At 55.1% G+C, this 21676-nt stretch overlaps 1 protein-coding gene across 3 annotated transcripts; it reads left to right on the forward strand.

Moving 5' to 3' along the window:
• Window positions 1-404: 404 nt before the first annotated feature.
• On the forward strand, window positions 405-18607 carry ENTPD6 (ectonucleoside triphosphate diphosphohydrolase 6). 3 transcript variants are annotated; one of them, XM_061436440.1, is made up of 15 exons: window positions 405-574; window positions 1888-1978; window positions 4519-4842; window positions 6384-6460; window positions 7708-7851; window positions 8732-8807; window positions 9485-9520; window positions 10197-10285; window positions 11082-11161; window positions 11793-11857; window positions 13197-13298; window positions 15262-15402; window positions 16191-16283; window positions 17177-17289; window positions 17382-18607. In XM_061436440.1, exons 3-15 carry the CDS (start codon window positions 4551-4553, stop codon window positions 17478-17480), a joined length of 1407 nt encoding a protein of 468 aa, XP_061292424.1. In that variant the 5' UTR covers window positions 405-574; window positions 1888-1978; window positions 4519-4550; the 3' UTR covers window positions 17481-18607. The 3 variants fall into 3 exon arrangements, with proteins under 3 accessions (XP_061292424.1, XP_061292425.1, XP_061292426.1); XM_061436441.1 differs by having other exon boundaries at window positions 407-574; window positions 16227-16283; XM_061436442.1 differs by lacking the exons at window positions 405-574; window positions 4519-4842 and having other exon boundaries at window positions 1971-1978.
• The last annotated feature ends 3069 nt before the right edge of the window (window positions 18608-21676 follow it).

Genomic DNA, 21676 nt, shown 5'->3' on the forward strand with positions numbered 1-21676 from the left:
AGAACATGGGGGTCAGGATAGGAGAGCCTTGGTGGCACTGCCTGGCCTGTTGTGGTGACATTTTCTACTATAAATTACCTTAAGGGAAAAGAGGGACTTTAGACGTCGTGGGGGGGAACCCGAGAAAAATCAAAACTTCCACAGCTGGTCAAGGTTGTGAGACTGCAGGGCTGACTCCGGCCAAGCACCACGCAAGCCTGCTCCGCCGTGCAGCGGAGAAGAGCTAGGAGCTGGAGCCACGCAACCGAAACCCCACCACCCAGGACTACACCAGCCCGGACCACAGCGCCTGCGCAGTGGGCCGCCCCGCCTCCCCCACCACTCCCCCCGCCTCTACGCTGCGCCTGCGCAGTGGGCCGCCCCGCCCCCGCCACCACGCTGCGCCTGCGCACTAGGCTGACGCGGGGCACACGTGGGCGGGGCCGAGGTTCCGGGGTCCACCGCCCGCGGACCCGGGGGGTGGAGGCCACGCTGACACCGGTGGGGCAGGACCGCGGGCAAGCGGCCTTGGAGGCCTGCGAGCTCCCCTGGGACCGGCACTCCGCTCCGCGAGTGGGGCTCAGGGCGCTGAAGGGTAAGCGGCGGGTCCCGCTCGCCCCGGGGTGCGGATGCACGTGCGCCCCCCCTCCCCGGGCACTGTGCGCTTCGGCCCGGGGGACGGGGCCGATCGGGGGCCTCCGGGGCGCAGACCCGGCGCCCGGCAACTCCCGTCTCCGGGCGGCAGCGCCTGGAGGTGGCCTCAGGGTCACTGGCACCCTGAGCTCTGCTGATGTCTGGGGGGCGCAATCTGTGTTCTGGCACGGGGGTGGACAAGACCGCCCGGGTGTCCACCCCGGGGAGCCCGGAGCCTGCCGCTTCATTCATTAAGCCGGCGTCGCCGGCCCGCTCCCAGCCCGGGCGCAGAAGACCCGACAGGGGCCTGATCAGCAGGGGAGGAAAGCCCGTTGACACCTACAAGGAGGATTCGTGTTTGGTTATGCGCTTTAATTTTTGGATAGGTTTTCAGTATCTGCGGCAGTCATTTGCACGCACGGTCCTTTGGGGGGACTTTACCCTTGGAGAAACTGGCCTACAGATCTAAATCGGATAAAGCTCGTTTTCCGACCTGCCTGTCCCCAGCTCCTAGAAAGCTTGCCCGGGGGATGGGGCGGGACATCACTGCCGCTGCTTCACACCAAAACTCTCCTCTCTGACCCAGGACAGGGGGATTCAGCCCCACCCCACTCCCGTAGCCAACTGGGAGCCAGGTTAGCTCAGCCAAACCTCTGTTTGCCTTTGTGCAGTTAGATCCTGCCACACCACCAGCGAGTCCTCATTCCCCACCGCCTTGCCTTAACAGCTGTTGTTCTAGACTCTCCTTTAAAGAGCAAAACTGAACGAAAATTATTTTCTTTGGTGATCCTCTGAGGTGTTGGTAGTGTCACCGAAATGTGACCCGCCCCTCCTGCGGCTGTCTTAGCTCTGGACAAGCCCCTTACCCCAAGGAATGAAACTGGCTTTTAGGCTCAGGCCTCGGGGACATGGCTGTTCCTGGCTCAGGCCCCCTCAGAGTTATGTTCTGTTTGACTGCTGTTTATGCCACCCTGAACTTGGTGTGTAACTTGAATGATTGTGCTCAGTCATGTCTGACCCTTTGCGACCCCATGGCCTGCAACCCACCAGGCTCCTCTGTCCCTGGGATTTTTCCAGGCAAGAACATTGGAGTAGGTTACCATTTCCTCCTCCAGAGGATCTTCCCCACCCAGAGATCATCGAATCCCGTCTCAGGGCATTGGCAGGTGGATTCTTTACCAATGGGCCACCTGGGAGGCCCCCTGTAACTTTAATGATTATGTGTATGTAATTTCACGTGTTTTCTGGTTGTCTGAAGTAGTCTTGTATTCACAGGGACAGGGAAGTGATGAATGAAGCACGTTTGATTTGGATTCAGAAGCCTGAAACTCCTCGGCTTTGCCGTGTGCCAACCGTGTGATCCCAGGCAAGTCCGTTTACAGACATCCCTGGGCATTGGTCCTGTTGTGTGGAAGTCAGTCATCATGTGGTATATAGGTGCCTGCACTGTGGGCTCTGGTAACAAGATATATTCATAGCGTGTTTAAAGTGGTGTTTTTTAAATGGGTAGACAAATTAAGAGCAGCCTTTGCCTCAAAATGTAATATTCTACCTGTTAATCTGATTATGTGTATTATGGCTCTCATACTAACATAGGACATGATGAAATTTGCTCATAAACAATAAAACAGTAAAATTTGTTCATAAACAATAAAACAGTGAGCTCAGTGAGTTAATTATCCCTAGGACATGCTCTCTGCACACAGAGAAGAACAATGATTTCTGGACCTAGCCTGACCATGTAGGGACAGGACAGCTCCCCTGCCCAACCTGAAGGAGGAACTGATGATGGAAGCACATCTACTCAAGACAGACCAGGAAGTTCTCCGCCTTCCCACTTTTCCTCTGATTAGAAACTGTAGCCCAGTAAGTTCTCAGGGTATGGCATTTCTCGCCCTCCAGCTTATAAGCTTCACAAATTGCATTCTAATAAGTCCCTTCTTATCTTTAAAAAAAAAAAACTGATTATGTAAAAGGATTCTATAAAACACTTTCAGAGTTGTAAGATGTTAGTTTTGCTTTTGTGTCCTTGCTAACCATCCTTGGAAATAGCTGCTTTAGAGCTTTCTCTATAAGTACTTTTTTTCAGAGATCACTTAGCCATAGGAAACTTTGGGTTACTGTAACCTAAAAACAGGAAGCCTCTGAAAGGGCCTGTTCCTGAGTGGAGCTGGCTGCCCGGGGATGGCTGTTCAAGCACCAACTGCAAACCTGGCATCTCTCACAAGGCTCAGTTATGTGTCCAACTGAAGTCCTGCCATCATTTCAAACTCCACATGTGGAAAACCTGGTCACTGCCATCTCCTGCCCAAACATTCCCAATCTCAGATGGCCATCACCTGGGTCCTGAAGCATCCTCCATGCCTCCCGGTGAATTGCTGCATCAGCTAGCCTTCTTCACCTGCAGGTGTTGGCTGAGCAGCTGCTGGTTTCTGGCCTTGTGTTGTGGTCGGGAAATCAGGATGAGTGGGCTGGTGCCTGTTTGCAGGGAGGCCTCTTCTCACCAGAGGGCAGGGAAGCACAAAGGAACCGCAGCTTGCTCGAGAGTGGGAGGGGAGAGCACCGAGGAGCCCGGAACCCAGCTGCAGAAGCTCAGGGAGGGGGTATGCTGTCTCCCCTCCATCCCCAGGCCTCCGGGCAGCCGCCCCCCGACAGGGGCACAGGGGCCCCTAAGGTTTCGGCCATGCTCCAGGGGCCGCAGCCATCCAGGTGTGGCTGAAGGACTGGATCCCCTACTGTTCTGTCTGTCCTCCCCCAGACAGCCTGGGGGTGTCATGAGTCCACCCAAGACTGCCCCCTGCTGTCCAGGCCTGGCGTCCCCCGCCCTCCCCGGCCAGCGCACCGAGCCCCACCACTTACAGGTGAGACCAGCACCCTGACCAGGGGCTTGCCCACGGGCACACATCCTGCTTCCCACCCAGCCAGCACTGCTGTCTTCCCTCTCCTGGGGTGTCCACTCTACCTCCCACAGCTGGCAGTGAAGGTAGAGAGATGGTGGACATCCTTGAGGACAGGGGCAGCCTAGACAACCAGGCGCCTCCCTTTTGATCCTCTGAGCCTCTGGTTCCCGCCTGGTGCCTCCATTGAGCAAAGGCCTCCATTTTGAGGTGTGCTGAACCAAAAATAGTGGGGCCAAATCAATTTATTTTGTCAGGGGGCTTTGAAAGCACATGGGCGTGATTTCCTTCCAATTAGGAATGTGCGTGTGAATGAAAGCGGGTATCTGCTATGAAACTCCCAGAACGAGCTATTTCTCTGATCTTGTATGGCTCTGTAGTCCCCAAGGGACCAGAGTTTAAACCTTTGGAAAGTAAATTACCAACGTGGGAGGAAAAGTGAGACTGGGGAGAATGAACTGGATATATGTCTGTTCCCTACATGAAAGGTCCAGGGACACTGTGTACACTTGGCTTTTAAAACAGAACCAAGTCCACAGCCATCTGCCTGGACCAGCCCCTGGAGGGCACCATGGGGCTGGGGCCTGTGGCCCTGGTCAGCACCAGCAGGACCAACGGTCTTGGACAGGTTATCTAGTGTCTACATATCTCAGTTCCTCTCCTCTTCCATGGGGATTCCACCTTCCAGAATCATTCTGAGAAGCAAATGAAGCTTCTGATTCCACAGGAAAAATGCAAATCTGCAGGACGGTTATTAATATTTATTGATTATTATTTATTTGGCTGTGCCAGGTCTTAGTTGCAGCATGTGGGATCTAGTTCCCTGACCAGGGATCAAACCTGGGGCCCCCACATTGGAAGCGCAGAGTCTTAGCCACTGGACCACGAGGGAAGTCCCTGTGGAAAGAACTGTGGTTGAACAGATTTTGTCCCTGAACACAGGAATGTCCCACTGGCCCTGGAACCGCAGAGCCTAGCGTGTTTTTCCTGCCCCTCTCCCTCCCACCAGCTGCTCTAGTACCATCTTCCACACACGAGGAAATGAGAAAAATACCAAACAATGGGAACCTGAGGATGACGAAGGTGGCGTACCTGCTGGGGCTGTTCGTGTGCCTGTTCATCTACGTCGCCTACATCAAGTGGCACTGGGCCTCCGCCACCCAGGCCTTTCTCGGCATCCCCGAGGCGGCCACGGGGGCCCGGAGGGGCCAGCAGGCCCTCAGTCCCCCGGGGCCGGCCGCCCACGGACCTGAGGTCGCCTACGGCATCATGTTTGACGCGGGCAGCACTGGTACCCGTGTGCACGTCTTCCAGTTCAGCCGGCAGCCTGGAGGTACTGAGCAGAAAGCCCCGACCACACCCCCTGCCCTCCATCTCACTGCAGAGCACGGCCCTCGGGGTGGACAGGACCTCCTGCCCGGGACTCCCCAGGGAGCTTGTCGACAGGGCTGGTTCTCAGGAGTCCCCGATGTCCTCACTCACACTGGCGTCTGGTGACCAGCTAAGGGCAGCTGAGATCTCAGAGGGTATGGGGGTGTCCTGTCCCCTCCCGGTGTCTCCGGTGGGTTGGGTGCCTGGGACCATGACTTAGGCCAGAAGTCACATGGGATGAGTTCAAGGCAGCTGGTAGCCCCAGGTTCAGGCCAGTGGGAGCCGCAAGTTCAGGAGAGTCAGGTACATGAGCAATGACACGGAGCTGCCCACTGGGGCCAGGCAGCGACAGGGTGCCCGATGGCCATGGCTTCAGTGAAAGGGGAACTGGCCATTGCCCATGGGCCTGCTTCCCAGGTGGGGGCTGGGGAGGGATGAGGGTGGAACTGGGCATCTTCATCCCTTGGCTTCTCCCACGGAGAGACCCCCATTGTGCCCAGTTCCCCACCCCCACCCCTTGGGGAGTCAGTTCCCACATCTGGGGGTCCCTCTTCTCTGCTTCTGTGCTGACGCTTCTGTGTGTTTAGCTGAGCTGGAGGCACCGGGTGCCTTCAGGAGGCCCCTCCAAGGCTCTTGTGGCACATTTTTCCACTTTTCATCTGCTTTATTTTTAAACTTGTTAACAATAGTTAAATGTTTATATGCTGGACTTTGCCTACCTCCAGAATTGATTTGAAGCTAAGTTTAAGGCAACACCTGTCAGCGGATAACCCTTTAGTAGCCATGTTCGGTGTAGCTTCTTTGGAGAGATGTCCTTAGAAAAATTTTGTCCCTGACCTTTCCTCGTGTCTGTATTTTGATAACATTGCTCTGCCTCAGCGTGCCTGGGAATACTCTCCCCTGGTGTAAGCACGTGAGCCAAGGCCCCGAATAATTTAAGACACTGAATTTTTTAAAAAGAAGAACGAAATATTCTTTAGAACCTGTAATGTGTCCATGCTAGAATCAAGAAAATTATTTTACATTTCTAGTTTAAAATCATTTGCCCTGCTCCTCTGCTTGTTGAATCAGCAAGAATTAACTGTGTTAAACTTTAACCACTTTAAATGGATAGGCTTTTTGTATGTAAATTATACGTCAGAAAAGTTGATTTGGGGGATTCCCTGGCTGTCTGGTGGTTAAGCATGCATTGGATTCCATGCTTCCAATGCAGGGGACAGGGGTTCAATCCCTGTTTGGGAAACTAAGATCCCACATGCCTCATAGTGTGGCCTAAGTAAATAAATAAGGTTCATTTTTTTTAAGAGGAAAAGTTCTAGCCAAAACATTAAGTATGATATTCCTCATTTAGCCAGACTAAAGAGGCAGAGTTTAGACAAGAAACAGTGAGGGTCTGTTTTCAGATGTCTGCCTTAAAAGTGTGGCTCGTCATAGTTGTAGAGATTCCTGTATTTGTGTTTATATTCATACTTGTGCCTTGTATAAAATATGATTTTCCCTTAGAAACTCCCACCTTGACCCATGAAACCTTCAAAGCACTGAAGCCAGGTCTTTCTGCTTATGCTGATGACGTTGAAAAGGTAACAGTTTTCTCTCATGTCTGTTGGCTCATCAAGTTTGTCTTCTGTAGCCTTATTAAAGTGACTCCCTTCCTCTCGGATGCAGTGTGGTCCTCCCAGGGCAGCATCTCTGCTGTGCTGGCCTGGGTTGCTGCACAGTGTAGGGAGTCTATGGAGGACATTGGTACCCATGGGAGGCCCCCCCATATATACACCACACCATGTACACTGCACATGTGTACACAACCACATACATATCACATACACACACCCCATATACACACACCACACATGTATACATACACACACACAATGACACCACACATTTATCACACCATATATACAGCCACACACACCATACATATATACACATACACATAACCACAGTCTACCCCATATGTGTATACACACACCACATACACACACCACACATGTATACATACACGCACACGACACCACACATATATCACACCATATATACAGCCACACACACCATACGTACACATGTATATACACACACCACACATGTATACATACACGCACACAACGACACCACATTACATCACACCATATATACAGCCACACACACCATACATATACACATAACCACGCACCACCCCACACGTGTATTTACACAGACATATACACACATACACACACACACATACACAACCACACACTACTCCACACGTGTATACACACACCACATACACATGCCACACATGTATACACACACACACATAACAACACCATACATACACCACATCATATATACAGCCACACACACCATACATAAACACATATATACACAACCACACACCACCCCACACGTGTATATACACAGACACACACCACACACACATGCACAACAGTCCCTGGTCCAGTCACACACACACACACACACACATACACACACACGCCCTGGTCCAGTGTGTGGCACTCAGCATACCAGCAGGTGCAGGTGAATCTCTGGTGTTGCTCTTCGTGGGTTTTAGGGCCATAAGGGACCCTAGAATTCTCTCATGGTGTGCCGAGGCCTTGCAGCTCACCTGACACTGCCCGAGGTGGCCGGGCGTGTAGGACCCCGGTCCACTCCACTGCCACAGGTCCGCCCCATGCCCCCGGCAGCACCACTTGAGTCACTGTTTCTGCCAATTTGTAAAATCAGGAAAAAAATACATTTACAGATGTATAAAGCCTAAAGGGTGGGGAGCAACAGTGACCATGCTGCGAGTGGACCAACCCTGCTTTACCCACCATGTCCACAGAGCGCCCCGGGGATCCAGGAGCTACTGGACGTGGCCAAACAGGACATCCCCTTTGACTTCTGGAAGGCCACCCCCTTGGTCCTCAAGGCTACAGCTGGTCTGCGCCTGTTGCCAGGAGAAAAGGCTCAGAAGTTGCTGAGGAAGGTGAGTGCCTCCATTTCCCCCAAGGGTTGGCTGATGATAACTGAGACCGTGGAGCATCCGTCCACGTCCGAGCAGGCCCCTGGAGAAGGTCTCACAGGAAGGAAACATGTCAACATGTTCGCAGTGTCATCTTAGGTGGAGGGCTTGTGGATGAATGATGCTTTCTTCCTCAAGATGTTTAAAGCCATTCATGTTTTCTAGAATGAACCTGTTTTATAAAAAGACCAAATTTGTGTGAAAAATAATACATTTGAAGGGCTTCCTTCCATCCAAGGACTTGCTGTGTGTCTGAGGCAGTAGGACCTGAATTCTTGAAATTTCGGCTCAAGCTGGTCACCCTCGCAGGAAGCACAGGTCCCTCTCTCGGTCTGATGCTCAGATGGGACAGCTCAGGCCATTGGCCTGTGCCCAGGCGCTACACCTCCTGAAGGTGGCCCTGGAGCCTGTCTTTGGCAGGTGCTTGTAGGAGTCTTAACCATCAGGAATCAGGGAAAGTGTTCTCAGCAAAATGGTCCTGCTCCAAGCTGTTTCTGCACCTGCCAGCTGCTAAATGATGTTGTTGCAGGCCTGTCAAGGTCCCTTTATAGAAACTACCTTCATGCGCTCAAGTCAGATTGTGGGACACAAGTGCAGACGTACTGAGATTTCTGTGTATCTATCATGGCTAAAACATGGAGAAGGAGCCAGCTGCTCCCAGCCTCCGCCTCCCTGTGCCAGGCCATCCCCTGGGCATGTGCCCACCAGTCTGCGTGGGGGCCCAGAGCTGGGATCTGCCCCATGGGGCTTCCCGCCCTTCCTGTCCTGTCCTAACGCAGGGCAGTGACTGGGGACTAGGAGTTTAGATTCTTAAGGTTAAAGACGCGTCTCTCTTTACATTTAGGTGAAAGAAGTGTTTGAGGCATCGCCATTCCTCGTAGGGGATGACTGTGTTTCCATCATGAACGGGACTGACGAGGGTAATTATCGAAAGTGCCGCGAGGCCATCCCTCAAGGCAGGCTGCATGCAGCACTGCTGTCAGCATCTCACTGGAGCTTTCCCTGCCTGGAGGCACAGGCACTGAAGTGACAGCCCTGCCCCACCCACCGCCCACAGTCTGACTGTCTCAGAGCCTCCTTCTTGGGGCCAGTGTTAGATTCTCCTCGTGACTGGCTGCCAGCCTGGCACAGATCACAGTCCTGAAAACAAATGCTCTCTTCTAAGAACATTTAGAGAGAATCCCCAGTTGCTGTGTGAGTACATTGCTGTTGCCTTAATTCCAAGAGCATCGCTTAATAAGGTTCCTTACCAGCCTCGACTCTAAATGTGACCTTAAGAGTTTGTGTGGGTGGAAGGAAAGAACATTTGGTTCTCATCCCTCCCCTTCTGAAAAGAGGCAGTCGATAAAGAGTGGGAGCGTAGGATGGGACATTTGGCCAAGCATTCCGGCTTTTAGTGTGGTATCTTCTAGAGCAGTCTGCCAGAAGCCGCTGTTGGCTCTGAGTGACGCCTGTTCCTGTAGCCGATCCAGAGGCTGAGAGTAGTGGGAAAGTGGTCTCCTCGTGCCCCTGAAATCCGAAAGTCGCCATGAGCCCCCGGTGCTGTAATTACAGCTTCTCAGGTGATTCAGATGCCCTTTGTGACCCTGTCCTGCAGGTGTTTCTGCGTGGATCACCGTGAACTTCTTAACAGGTGGGTTCCCTTTATCACAGAGCCCACTCTTCACAGACCTTGGTCTTGAGAGCAGGAGCCTCATTTCTGCTCTTTAAAATAACCCCCCAGGGTTTTGCAGTGTTACTGACCCCAGCATGTGGCGGGCCCCGAGATTGTGGATGCAGGTATTAGGGGTGGTGGTGGCCTGCAGCAGCACCATCCTCATTCCTGAGAGAAGCCCTGAGTCACCCCAGTCAATGTTGAACATGAGGCAAGTGCTGATTGCCTTATAATTGAAGTCCCGCTGGAGGAAGACCAGGGACCAGGAACATAGGTCCTTGGAATCAGGAGTCATTTTTCTCAGATAACTCTCCGGATGTGGGTTTTTATCCCTCTGTTGTAATTATGGACAAGCCCAGAATCTCTGACACTGGACGAGACGGAAGTTGCCTACAGGCTCTGCCATCCGGGAGTGGAGAGCCGTGCAACGGGGGAGGTCCGGAGCCCAGGTGAAAGCTCAGATGAAGGCCCCGCCAGGCAGCTGCTCTTCGTGCACTCCCCAAAACATGTGGAGATTTTTAAGTGGCTGCAGCCTCTGTTGTCTTGTTCTTCTTTCCATGGAAGGGCCTAGCTTCTGACCCCCACCCCCCCCTTTTTTTTGCTATTCTGTTTATTAACTGTCATTGCCATGTGGATTTTACTTCCGGTGCTGCAGGCAGCCTGAAGACCCCCGGGAGGGGCAGCGTGGGCATGCTGGACCTAGGCGGGGGGTCGACCCAGATCACCTTCCTCCCAAGACTCGAGGTAACCAGCCCCCACCCCCAAGGCCACCTGCCCTGTTGGGGAGCCGCAGCCCCCTGGAGGCCCGTGAGCTCAACCTCCCTCCTGAGGGTCATCACACACAGTGAATCCTGCTTAGTTTGATTTTAACTCTGCCTAGAAAACCTAGGAATTTGCTCTTTTCTGGGGTGATAAACTATTAGCAGATACTACCTGGAGCCCTTTGGGCAGAGAGCATGGGGTGGGTTCCTCCCTGCCCCCCAAGGGCTTCCAGGGAGGGGCCATCAGTCTGACTCACATGGGACAGGGTCACAGTCCTTTTTAGGATGGGCACATCTCCAGTTAAGATCGCATCGCATGGTGTTTTTAAAAAGTACTTTCCTCATCCACCACGTTTTATTTATTTATTTTTTTAGTTTTAATGGAAGAGCCTTAAGTATATTCAGAACTGTTCTGGTTGGGCCATACTTCTCAGAATGGATAAATATTACTCAAAAAGAGGGGAGACACGGGACTTCTCTAGCAGTCCAGTGGTTAAGACTCCATGCTTCCACTGCAGGGGATGAGGGTTCCATCCCTGGTCAGGGAGCTGAGATCCCACATACCATGCAGTGCACCCCTGCCCCCAACCCCCCCAAAAAAGGAAAAATCCAAGTGCTTCATTGCTTGGTCTAAGCTGTTTCATGGCTTGTGAGTTGATGAAAAGCTAATTGAATACATCTGTGCATATCCCTGTTCTTGCAAATGAATTGAGGGAGGTGGGGACCGGTTTTCTAGAAAGGCCAGCAGGAAAGGAGCGCTAATCCTGTGTCCTTCCCAGGGCACCCTTCAAACCTCGCCGCCCAGCTTCCTCACGTCCCTCCAGGTGTTTAACAGGACCTACAGGCTCTACTCCTACAGGTGCGTCCTCAGGACTAAGAGTGGACAGGGGCTCAGCTTACCACTGCAGGCCTCCCCCGGGGAGTGACCAGAGCGCTGTCCACAGACTCAGTCCCCGGACCCTGCCGTGGACCCCCCTGTGGGCTCCTCCTCCCGCTGTCCTCCCCTTCACCTGTGGCCTCCCCCTCCCCCTGCCCTCCCCCTCCCCCTGTGGCCACCCCTCCCCCCTCCTTCCCTTTTCCTCCTTTTAAAATTCTGCGGCAGTATTTCTTCTTTTGTATGTATTCTGTTCTGCTTCGGAAGATGCTTTTGGGGAAGTGGGGAAGAGCCTGTGGGTTGTGCAGGGGTTTTCTGGGTCATCTTCTTGCCACTGACACCTTGAGTAGCTTCTTTCCACAAGGCCTGTCCGCACTGTGAAGGTGGAGGCCTGCCTGTCACCCTCCGCAGTGTCCACAGCTCCTGGTTGAGCTCCGCTGAGGAAGGGTCTTGGCTTGTTCAGCCGAGGCGCTCCTGGGAGAAGCAGGAGGCCGCTGCCCCGCCCAGCCCCAGCCCCCCCACCCCCTTGGGTCCAGTGAACACGCCCACTGGACGTGTGCAAGGCAGCACCTGGGCCTCCGGGCGGCCTCTCCTCACCAGGGCACTCTCTCCACAGCTACCTGGGGCTTGGCTTGATGTCGGCGAGACTGGCGGTCCTGGGAGGCGAGGAGGGGAAGCCTGGTGAGTGGGGTGCAGTGTCCAGAGCCCTTCTGGCCAACAGGATTTGGGAGCCTCTGAGAGTGTGCCCGTAGACCTTGTTGGGGGCCCCTGAGGACCTCCCCAGTTACTTTTTAAAGAAAGATGGCTAGTGAAGTGGTGTCTGAATCACTAAGGGAGAGTGTCTTAGGAACCTAAGAAACACACACCATCAGCATCGGCTTGTTTATAAGGATTTACCATGGGGCGGCTCCTGAGAACATGCCCTGCATTCTCCTGCATGGAGGGAACTTGGAACGGGCTTGACCTTCTTCCAGGTGTGGCGTTTGGGGACAAAGCCTGTGTCTGCTCCCAGGCCCTCTCCATGTCATCCCATCCTGACGCACTTGGCTCAGACAAGCCAGACATTGCCAGCAGGCACTTGAGCTCCTGGGATATTTAGGGAACCGTGTACCCAAGGCGGCCCAGGGCCCTGCTCTGAGGCCACCTCAGCCTGTCCCCCCAGAGGCCTTGGTCAGATGTGCACAAGCCCACACGTGTTCCCCTGGAATCCTCTTGCACACACGTCCCGCTTCAGCTCCTTTATTTCAGATCCTGCCGTTTAAACTTCTAACAGTGTCCCCTTTGTTGCGAACCTAAACCGTGTCCGTGTCTCACTAACACCTGCAGCCTTGTTCTGGTCTAGAAAACATCCGTTAGTCAGCGGAGGACAGCAGGCACCCGCTTGCCCGTCTGCACCAGCCTCAGGGTCCTGTCCCTCCTGCACCACCCCCCTTCAGAGCAGCAGGGGACCATGTTTCTCCCCAAAGTGTGATGGCAGCTCCTGCCTTGTGAGCTGTCGTCACTCAGCAGACCACACACCGGACTGAGCAGTTGCAGACAGCAGTCTTTTTTATCACCTGCCTTCACAGACCCCTGCTGGGGTCCCGTGGGGGCCGTTCTGCTGGTGCAGGAGGGCTCAGACCAGAATCAGCCAAGGACGGGGGCATGCTCAGTGGGAGGCCAGCAGGTGTGTCCCTGAGGGCTGGGGCCCTGGAGGCCAGCCACCACCCTTCCTCTGCCGGTCATGGGCCCAGTGGCACAGGGTCCTGGTGAGCAGGCACCCGCCATGGCTCCTGGCCCCACCCCCCACTCCATCACCTGGAACCTCGAAGCCCCTTCTTGGCGGTGAGCTGGGAGTGGCTCTGCTGGGGTTTCTGCCCTCCTGCCGCTGACCTGGGGTGCTCCCAGAGGTTCATCCTCACGGTAGGAAGGAAGCGTGTTCCCTTGACCCTCTGAGGCCCTCAGTGCCATGGGCCGCCCTCCATGGGACTCGTCTTGGCTCTGCTGCAGCCAGTGCTCTTCACCTCCTCTCTTCTTTCAGCTGAAGATGGACAGGAGCTGGTCAGCCCCTGTCTGTCTGCTGGTTTCAGAGGAGAGTGGGAGCATGCTGAAGTGACGTACAGGATTGCAGGACAGGAGGCAGGTATGGCATGGAGGCGGGTGGCTTGGGAGGGTCGATGGCAGCCCCTTACCCCCCAGCACCTGAGAGAAGCAGGGAGCCTGTCCAGCCTCCTTCACAGACTGGCCTGTACTAGCCTGTGAGATAAGACTCAGCTCTGGAGCTCCTGCCTCCCGCGGGCTCCCTGCACGGGCCTCCCTGTCTGCTGCCAGATGCTCCTCCAGAGGCCAGGTTTCCCAGCAGGCCCCAGTGAGGAAGGGCCTGGACATCCCCCGGCCTCAAGCTGACAGCCAGGCCTGGCTATGGACCATGCCACCCTGGCCCGTGCTCCAGCAAGGACGGGAGAGGCCAAGGAGCCCCCGGCCTGTCTCACCACAGCGCCCATTGCTCTGTGCTCTGAGTTTCTTCTGAAAGGGTTACTGAGATACCGTGTCCAACCTGGACATGCCACTGATGGGACTGTTTCCACAGACAGCACTTCTGACCTCAAATGTGGGGTATTCCCCTCACCACCCAGCTTTCTGCCACCAGTGGGTATCCTGTGATTCAGCTCAGTTCTAACACTGACTTACAGAGTCAGGGCAGAGACCCTGAGCCCCGCTCCTTGACACCCCTTGCAAGTGCTGGGCCCCCGTTCCTCTGACTGACCTGTTAAAAATCAGGGGTTCCCACAACCCCGTCCTCAAATCCAGTAATTTACTGGGAGGGATCACAGAACTCTGGGAAACACGTTCCTGTCTCTGGTTCCTTCTAAAGGACAGCTGGGAAACAGATGGGAGAGAGGCACAAGGCAGGCGTGTGGGGGGGGGCACCTGGAGCCCCCCAGGGTACTCCCCCACATACACACGTCTCCAACCCAGAAGTTCTCTGAGCCCCTTCCTGAAGGTGTTTTACAAGGCTTCTTGCAGAGGGACTAATCAACTCAGTGGCGGGTGGTGACTGACTCAGTCCCCAGCCCTCTGTCCATGCCCTCCAGGGGGCACTGAACATCCCAATCCTCTAACCACCAGCCCCCATCCTGAAGCCCTTGAGGGTCCCACTGGGAGTCACCTCATTAGCACAAAATTAGGGCTTATTGAGAATAACAGGACACCCCTCTCACCCTCACCACTCAGGGCCTTACAGGTCTTTACAAGCTGTGTCAAGGACCAAGGATGGAGAGCAAATTCTATTTTTTATTATCCGGCAATAAACAGGAGGGGACTGGGAAGGGGGTTCGTGGTTTAAGGACAAGCAGGAAAGAGACGAGACATGACGAACTGGGCAATGAGCTCCAAGCTGAGGGGGCAGCTCACCAAAGGCCCTGAGCTGGCTGCTGCATTTAAGGAGCAAGGAGGAGGCGGTGTGAGGGTCAGAGCAGGGAGAGGGCAGGGGGACAGGAGGAGGAGGAGGTCTGAGGGTCAGAGCAGGGAGAAGGCAGGGAAATGAGACCCAAAGGGCGACGGGGAGGCTTCGGGGGCCACTGGGAAGCTGGACAGCGCTGTTGTCAGATGTGGAGCAGGGCTGGGACAAGATCAGAAATGGGTCTGGGCATGGGCTGTGGGCCATCCACATCCACTAACTCAGTCTGTGTTTGTTGCACTTCTGAGCAAGTGTCATGACCAGTCTCATGAGCTTGGCAAGCTGCCTCTGAGGCCCAGCCCCCTCCTCTCTGACAGGAGGGGTTGCAGGCCCCACCCAGATGGCTGGTGAGATGGGTGAGATGCTGCACACTCAAGCTGAGCCCAGGGCAGGCAGGGCGAGCGTGGAGTGGGCCCACTGGGCTGTGTCAGGGCAGTACCAGGAGCCCAGCCTGAGGCTGCTGGCCTTCAGGATCAGGGCCACCCTCTGGCCACCTTTGTGCTCGCAGTTTCTCCCCTTGACCTGCCCACAGTGCGTGGCCCCTGAAAGGTTGCTGGTGAGCACCCCCAGGTCCTGGCCACCTTGGGCCATGTGATCAGGCGCCCAGAGACCCCTGACTGCTGAGTCTGCTTTCCCTTTGCCCCAGCGGGGAGCCTCTACCAGCTGTGCGCCCGCCGAGTGTCTGAGATCCTCCGAAACAAAGTGCACAGGACAGAGGAAGTGAAGGATGTGGAATTCTATGCCTTTTCCTACTATTACGACCTTGCCGCAAATGTGGGCCTCATAGGTAAGGGTGGAGCCGGGTTTGCTATGAGGGGGCCTGGGGTGTGGGACCTCCGGCAGAGGGCCCGCCAGTCACATCAGGGTGGTGGGAGGGCAGGGACCTGTCGTGAGTAGAGAGTACTAGGCCCCTTTTATAAATAATTCAGTTCTCTGAGCTGCTTAATGCAGGAAGGCTTCCTGGCTGTTGGTTCATTCTCCTCTCACCTGTTGTGATTCTCAAACCCTCAGCTGCTGGCACCCAGTCCTCAGACCACCCTCAGGAGCTTATATGTGTCACCCTGACCCCTTCCTGACCTGTGAGTGCCATCAGGGCAGAAGACGGCATTGGGAGTCTGGGACCAGTGCTCGTCAGACCCGCTAGAAAATCTCGAGAGGGTCATGAGGTCACTTCACTGGGTCAGGACTGGAAATGTCTTGATAAGATAGATTAAGGGTGTCAGAATGTTATCGATGGCGAGGATGAAACATTAGTGTGCATAGAAAATCACCCTGGAGAAACAGAGGCCAGCAGGACGAGGAAGGAGGAATGGGGGAAGGTGTCTTCCCAGCAGGAAGACCCACTGCTGGGTCTTCCGTGGATGACGGCCAGCAGGACGAGGCTGGAATGGGGGAAGGTGACCCCTCACCTGGGCCCAGGTCCCTCTCTCTGGGGCATCCTAGCAGCTGCCCTTCCAGCGGAGCCAGGGCACCTCATCCTTACTCTCTGATGCCCAGACATGCAGCCGTCCACCTCTGGACCTCTCCCCTCGGGTGCGTGGGCCCCAGGGCCTCAGTGCTGTCTCTGCTCTGCAGCCCTGGTGCCAACGGGGCACTTGGTCTCATCCACAGATGCGGAGAAGGGAGGCAGCCTTGTCGTTGAAGACTTTGAGATAGCGGCCAAGTATGGTGAGTGGCCTGGAGGCAGGACACCATCCCGGGCTCGAGGCAGGCCCTGGCCCTGGAATTTCTCTTCAGCTCCTGCCTGTCGCCCAGACAAGCCTTCAGGGGTGTGAGCATGTGAGGGGCCACCGAGCCAGCTGGACCCCAGCCCACCACGCCTTGTGTGGCCTGAGCGGTAGGGGCAAGGGTTTTAGTCCTGGGGTATGAGGCGTGGACTCCCCTGATTTCACTTTTTCTGACTCTCTTTGGCTAGGGTAACCTCAAGCCCCCAAAGTGTCCCAGCAGATTCACAGTTGCCAGGGACCCCTGCACAGCAGAGCCCAGAGAGGGGGACCAAGATCCGTCCCCCTAGGGTGTGGCCGGGTGTGGGTTGCCCACCCTTCCCTCCTCACTCCCCACTGGCAGGTGTGCAGGCCGCTTGTAGCAGTTCCACCCTGAGTCCCTTTCCCAGTTGCAGGTCCAAGGAGTTAACTCTGTATTTCTCCATCGAATGACCTCCTTCCCCTCTCCCTGCCCCCAGAAAGGCTTCTTTTCCATCGTTCTCCTCACTTCTGGGTTTGTCTCCTGGACACCAGCGGGAGAAGGCTCTGAGCAGAGGCTATGGGTGGTTTGTCTGTCCTCGCTAAGAGGGGTGGGTTGCTCTCTCTCATCAGCTTTGAGGGTGTTTCCAGTCCTCAGGAGGCTTGGGTCCACACCCAGGAGAGGTGGCTGGGGTCACCGGGTGGAGACAGAGCCAGGGTGGGTAGTAGACCCTGGGTTGACCTCAAGTCCCTGCTGGTCCTGGGCTCTGACCAGCAGGGAGGCCCTGGGCGGCACAGGGCCTAGGGGGTGGTGCCCTGCATGGGTGGAACTAGGCAGCCTGGGCCCGTGCCCATACCCAGGAGCCGTGTCCCCCTCAGTGTGCCGGACGGCAGAGACCCGGCCGCCACCCAGCCCCTTCCTGTGCCTGGACCTCACCTACGTCAGCTTGCTGCTCCAGGAGCTCGGCTTCCCGGGGGACAAAGTGCTGAAGGTAGGGACCCTGGGGTGCCCCCTCCCTGCCCCTCAAGAGCACTTGCCCGTCTTCCCCACACACGTGCTCCTCTCCCTGCTTGTCTCTTCAAGCTGACCCGGAAGATCGACAACGTGGAGACCAGCTGGGCTCTGGGCGCCACTTTTCATTACATCGATTCCCTGAGCCGACACAAGAGCCCCGCCTCGTAGCCACTGAGTTGCCGGCCATTCCCACAGAAGCACAGGCTCTGCGAGAGCAGGCCCCTTTAGGACCCCTGACTTGCGGTATGGGGGCCACGGTGCCAGCCGGGACCCTCCTCCCCATGGCCGCACACACCAGCCCCTGGGTGCCCTGGAACGCAGCCCAGGCTTTGGCTCCAGGTGGACGGTGTCCAGACGGGGCAGGGGGCGCAGGCTGAGGCCAGGGCGGCCCCACTGCCATCCACACTGTCCCGTCTCAGGCCTGGGGTGGCTGTGACATGCATCCTTTGACAGGAGTCTTGTTCTGTGCTGCTCTCCAGCGGGCGTCCCCCGCGGCCAGTGGGCCTGGCATCCCCCAGGGTGTGGACTGTGACGTCATCCAGAACCGCGTCCTCAGGGGGCTCAGGCTCAGCTGCCGGGTTGGCACTGAGCATGGGGCAGGGGGGCTGGAGGGGGTGCCTCTCCATGGCCCACCTGCCCGGGCTCCTCGAGGGTCCTGAATGTGAGTGTGCGCTGCTGTGAAGAGTGTGTGTGTCTGTGTGGTGCCAAGCACTCACACAGAAGCTGTGTCCTGAGCCGTGTGTGTGTGTGTCTGTGTGGTGCCAAGTGCTCATGCAGAAGCTGTGTCCTGAGTCGTGTGTGTGTGTCTGAATGTGAGTGTGCACTGTGAAGAGTGTGTGTGTGTCTGTGTGATGCCAAGCGCTCACGCAGAAGCTGTGTCCTGAGCCGTGTGTGTATGTGTGTCTGAATGTGAGTGTGCACTGCTGTGAAGAGTGTGTGTGTGTCTGTGTGTGACATCTGTGTGGTGCCAAGTGCTCGCACAGAATCTGTGTCCTGAGCCGCACGCATGTGTGTGAGTGACGTCTGTGTGGTGCCGAGTGCTCACACAGAAGCTCTGTGCTGAGCCCACTGGATGTATCGCTGCCTGAGCCGTTGGCCTCCAAGCAATGTCCACCCGGCCACAGCCCTGGATCCACCCTCTGGCGGCCCAGCCCCCATGGGCTCACGGGGTGCTGGCCGAGCCGGGCACAGGGCTCTGTGGGCCCCAGGCCCACAGTTGCTCCTGTGGTGAATGTACAGTTCTCGAAATAAGCTGAACCTCATGTGTTCCACTTGAAATAAAGGGTTTTCCAGGGTTTCAGCTCCTCTGATTCTTCTTGGTGAGCATCAGCTCTGTCCCTCCACCCCCAGCGCCCACATTGAGCACCTGACGTTCCCGTTCACCAAAGTTGAAACAAAAACCTGCCCCCGTGGTTGGTGCGTGGTGGCAGGATTAAAGTCCTGTCAGTGCCTCTTGGGGAGACGGCAGCAGCAGGACACCCACAGGCCCCGCTGGGCACTCCTGGTGTCCCCTGTCCGGGGTAGGCCTGTGGAGGTCCAGACTTTTCTGGGGTCCAGCAGAGCAGAGCACCCTCTGGACTGTGACATCTGTGGGCTCATCACTTCCAGGGCCGAGTGGTCTGGAGCGGGTACTGACCTCCAGCTGCAGTGTGTCTAGTGAGGATCTGGTTTTAATCAAGGACCAGGAGAAGGGGGTCACAGCCCGGACAAAGACCAGACCAACCCCTCCTAGGGCTGCAAGGGTCCAGAGTGGCGTGACTGCTGCATAAGCCCACTTGTCAGGCATACAGAGACGGAGCCCTGACCTCTGAGTGGGAAGGACCAGGAGAGAGAGAGAGGTGTGAAACCTGAGAAGACTTGAGCCTGCAGGACAGGTACGGGGAGTCTGCATCCTTCCCCGGGGGGCCTGACTAGGTGGGGGGTCACCACATCCCCAGCTCCAGAGGGCTGGGGGCAGACCATCAGAACACAGACGCTGAAAACCGGAGCCAACTGCCCTCTGCCCAGTGGGCTCACCGAAGTGTCAACCTTGAGGTGGGGGACAGAGGTCTGTGTCTGGGCACGGCAGGAAAAGACAGTGGGGAGATGCTTTCCCCAGACAAAAAGCCACCTCAGGACTGAAGCCTGAGGATCTGCTTGACAAGGAAATGAAAACCTGCTCCCCCCATCCTGCACCCCCACCTTGGCAGGCCTCCCAGCCCCTTCCTTCCACGATAGCAGCTTAGCTACTGTGCGGACTCCGGAGGCCAGGGATCAAAAATGCACGAAGGCCAAAGTGAAAATTGATTTGGTCCATTTATAGGTCGGTGATCTCAGGTCTGAAAAAGTAAACAACTGGCCGTCTCCCAAGAGAGTCCCAAATAAGTCATGGAACGTTTTTGAGCTGAGCAGACTATGCAAGTCATTCACTGTCTTTGTGATAATAAAGCAGGCTCTTGCTTTTTCAAAAATAGCCACACAATGCACATCCCAGCACGTCGTGGGTGATGCACACAGGTAAGAGGTTCCCACCCACGTGTCCAGTTCCGCTGGTCCCACGCCCACCTTCCCGCGCTCACTCAGAATAGCCACCCCATCTGCATGACAAGACCCCACGGCATCCAGCTTGCACTCCTGCACACATGCGTGAACAAGCCTGACACTGCAGACCCAACGGCAGCAACATGCGAATGTGCTTTGTTTTAGGATGCTTCTCAGAAGCGTATTTTAATAAGGAGTTTAAGAGATAAATTGCTGCTTAAATTGAATGGTGGTGGAGAGGCTTGGATTGACAGAAATTAGAAAAAAAATGAATCTTTCTCCCTAACATGAAATGTACCCTCTGAATACTCAGAATCATTCCACTTACTTCTCCTTCATCCTCACAGGGTTAAACATCGAGAAAATAGGAAATATGCCTTGAGCTCTGTGGTCTTAGGTGGCTCACTGAGGGGTTGCCCTCTAGGGTCGGGTTCTGAGAGGCTGTTGTGTGGAGTTGGGAATCTATCTTCTCCACCCTCCTGAAGAGCCGGGACAAGTCTTGAGAGAGAGAAACGGACTGTTTGAAGGGGCAGCCTTGCCAATCCAGAGAACTGCTTTAGTGACAAGCACCCGTGAAGATCAGGGCCCTGTTGGGAGCCAAGTCCTTTAAGAAGCTACACTCTCCAGAAGATAGTTCTGAGAACCCCTAGAAGAGCTCTGGGAAGGACTTCACTCAAAATGCTTCCTAGGGCTTGCCTACTGCTCTTTCCCCACCTCACGTAGGAATGGGTTCCCCAGCCAAGACAGTCTTGAGCTGTTCTTTTCCTAATTGAGGTTCAGTTGATGTATAACTGGATTAGCTTCCCTCTACAACATAATGTATATGTTGTGGGATGATCACAGTAAGTCTAGTTAACATACATAGCATACATAAGTCTAGTTAACATAACAGTCACCATACACAGTTACAGAATACTTTTTCTTGTGATACCTACCCTCTTCAGTTCAGTTCAGTCGCTCAGTCGTGTCTGACTCTGTGACCCCAGCCTCGCTGTCCATCACCAACTCCCGGAGTTCACCCAGACTCACGTCCATCGAGTCAATGATGCCATCCAGCCATCTCATCCTCTGTCGTCCCCTTCTCCTCCTGCCCCCAATCCCTCCCAGCATCAGGGTCTTTTCCAATGAGTCAACTCTTTGCATGAGGTGCCCAAAGTACTGGGGTTTCAGCCTCAGCATCAGTCCTTCCAATGAACACCCAGGACTGGTCTCCTTTAGGATGTACTGGTTGGATCAGGAGACGAAACTGCAAGGATGCAGTCCAAGGAGCTCTCAAGAGTCTTCTCCAACACCAGGTTTCAAAAGCATCAATTCTTCAGCACTCAGCTTTCTTCTTAGCTTTCAAACAAGCAATGTGGTATTGTTAACTGTGGTCACCGTTCTGTATACTATATCCCCAGGGCTTTTATAACTGGAAATCTACCTTCTGATCTATTTCATGCTCCCCACTACTCCTGACCTCTGGAAACCAGCAGTCTGATGTCTGTTTTGATGACTTCTGTTTTTTAGATTCCACGTGTGTGATACCTCAGTTGGTAAAGAATCTGCCTGTAATGCAGGAGACCCTGGTTCGATTCCTGGGTCAGGAAGATCCCCTGGAGAAGGGATAGGCTACCCACTCCAGTATTCTTGGGCTTCCTTTGGGGCTCAGCTGGTAAAGAATTGGCCTGTAATGTGGGAGACCTGGATTCAATCCCTGCGTTGGGAAGATCTCCTGGAGAAGGGAAAGGCTACCCACTCCAGTATTCTGGCCTGAAGAATTCCAGGGACTGTGTAGTCCATGGGGTCGCAAAGAGTCAGACACAGCTGAGCGACCTTCATTTTGTGTGATTTTACAGTACTTG

Source organism: Bos javanicus, chromosome 13 (assembly GCF_032452875.1).
Source record: "Bos javanicus breed banteng chromosome 13, ARS-OSU_banteng_1.0, whole genome shotgun sequence".
NCBI classification, from domain to species: domain Eukaryota; kingdom Metazoa; phylum Chordata; class Mammalia; order Artiodactyla; family Bovidae; genus Bos; species Bos javanicus.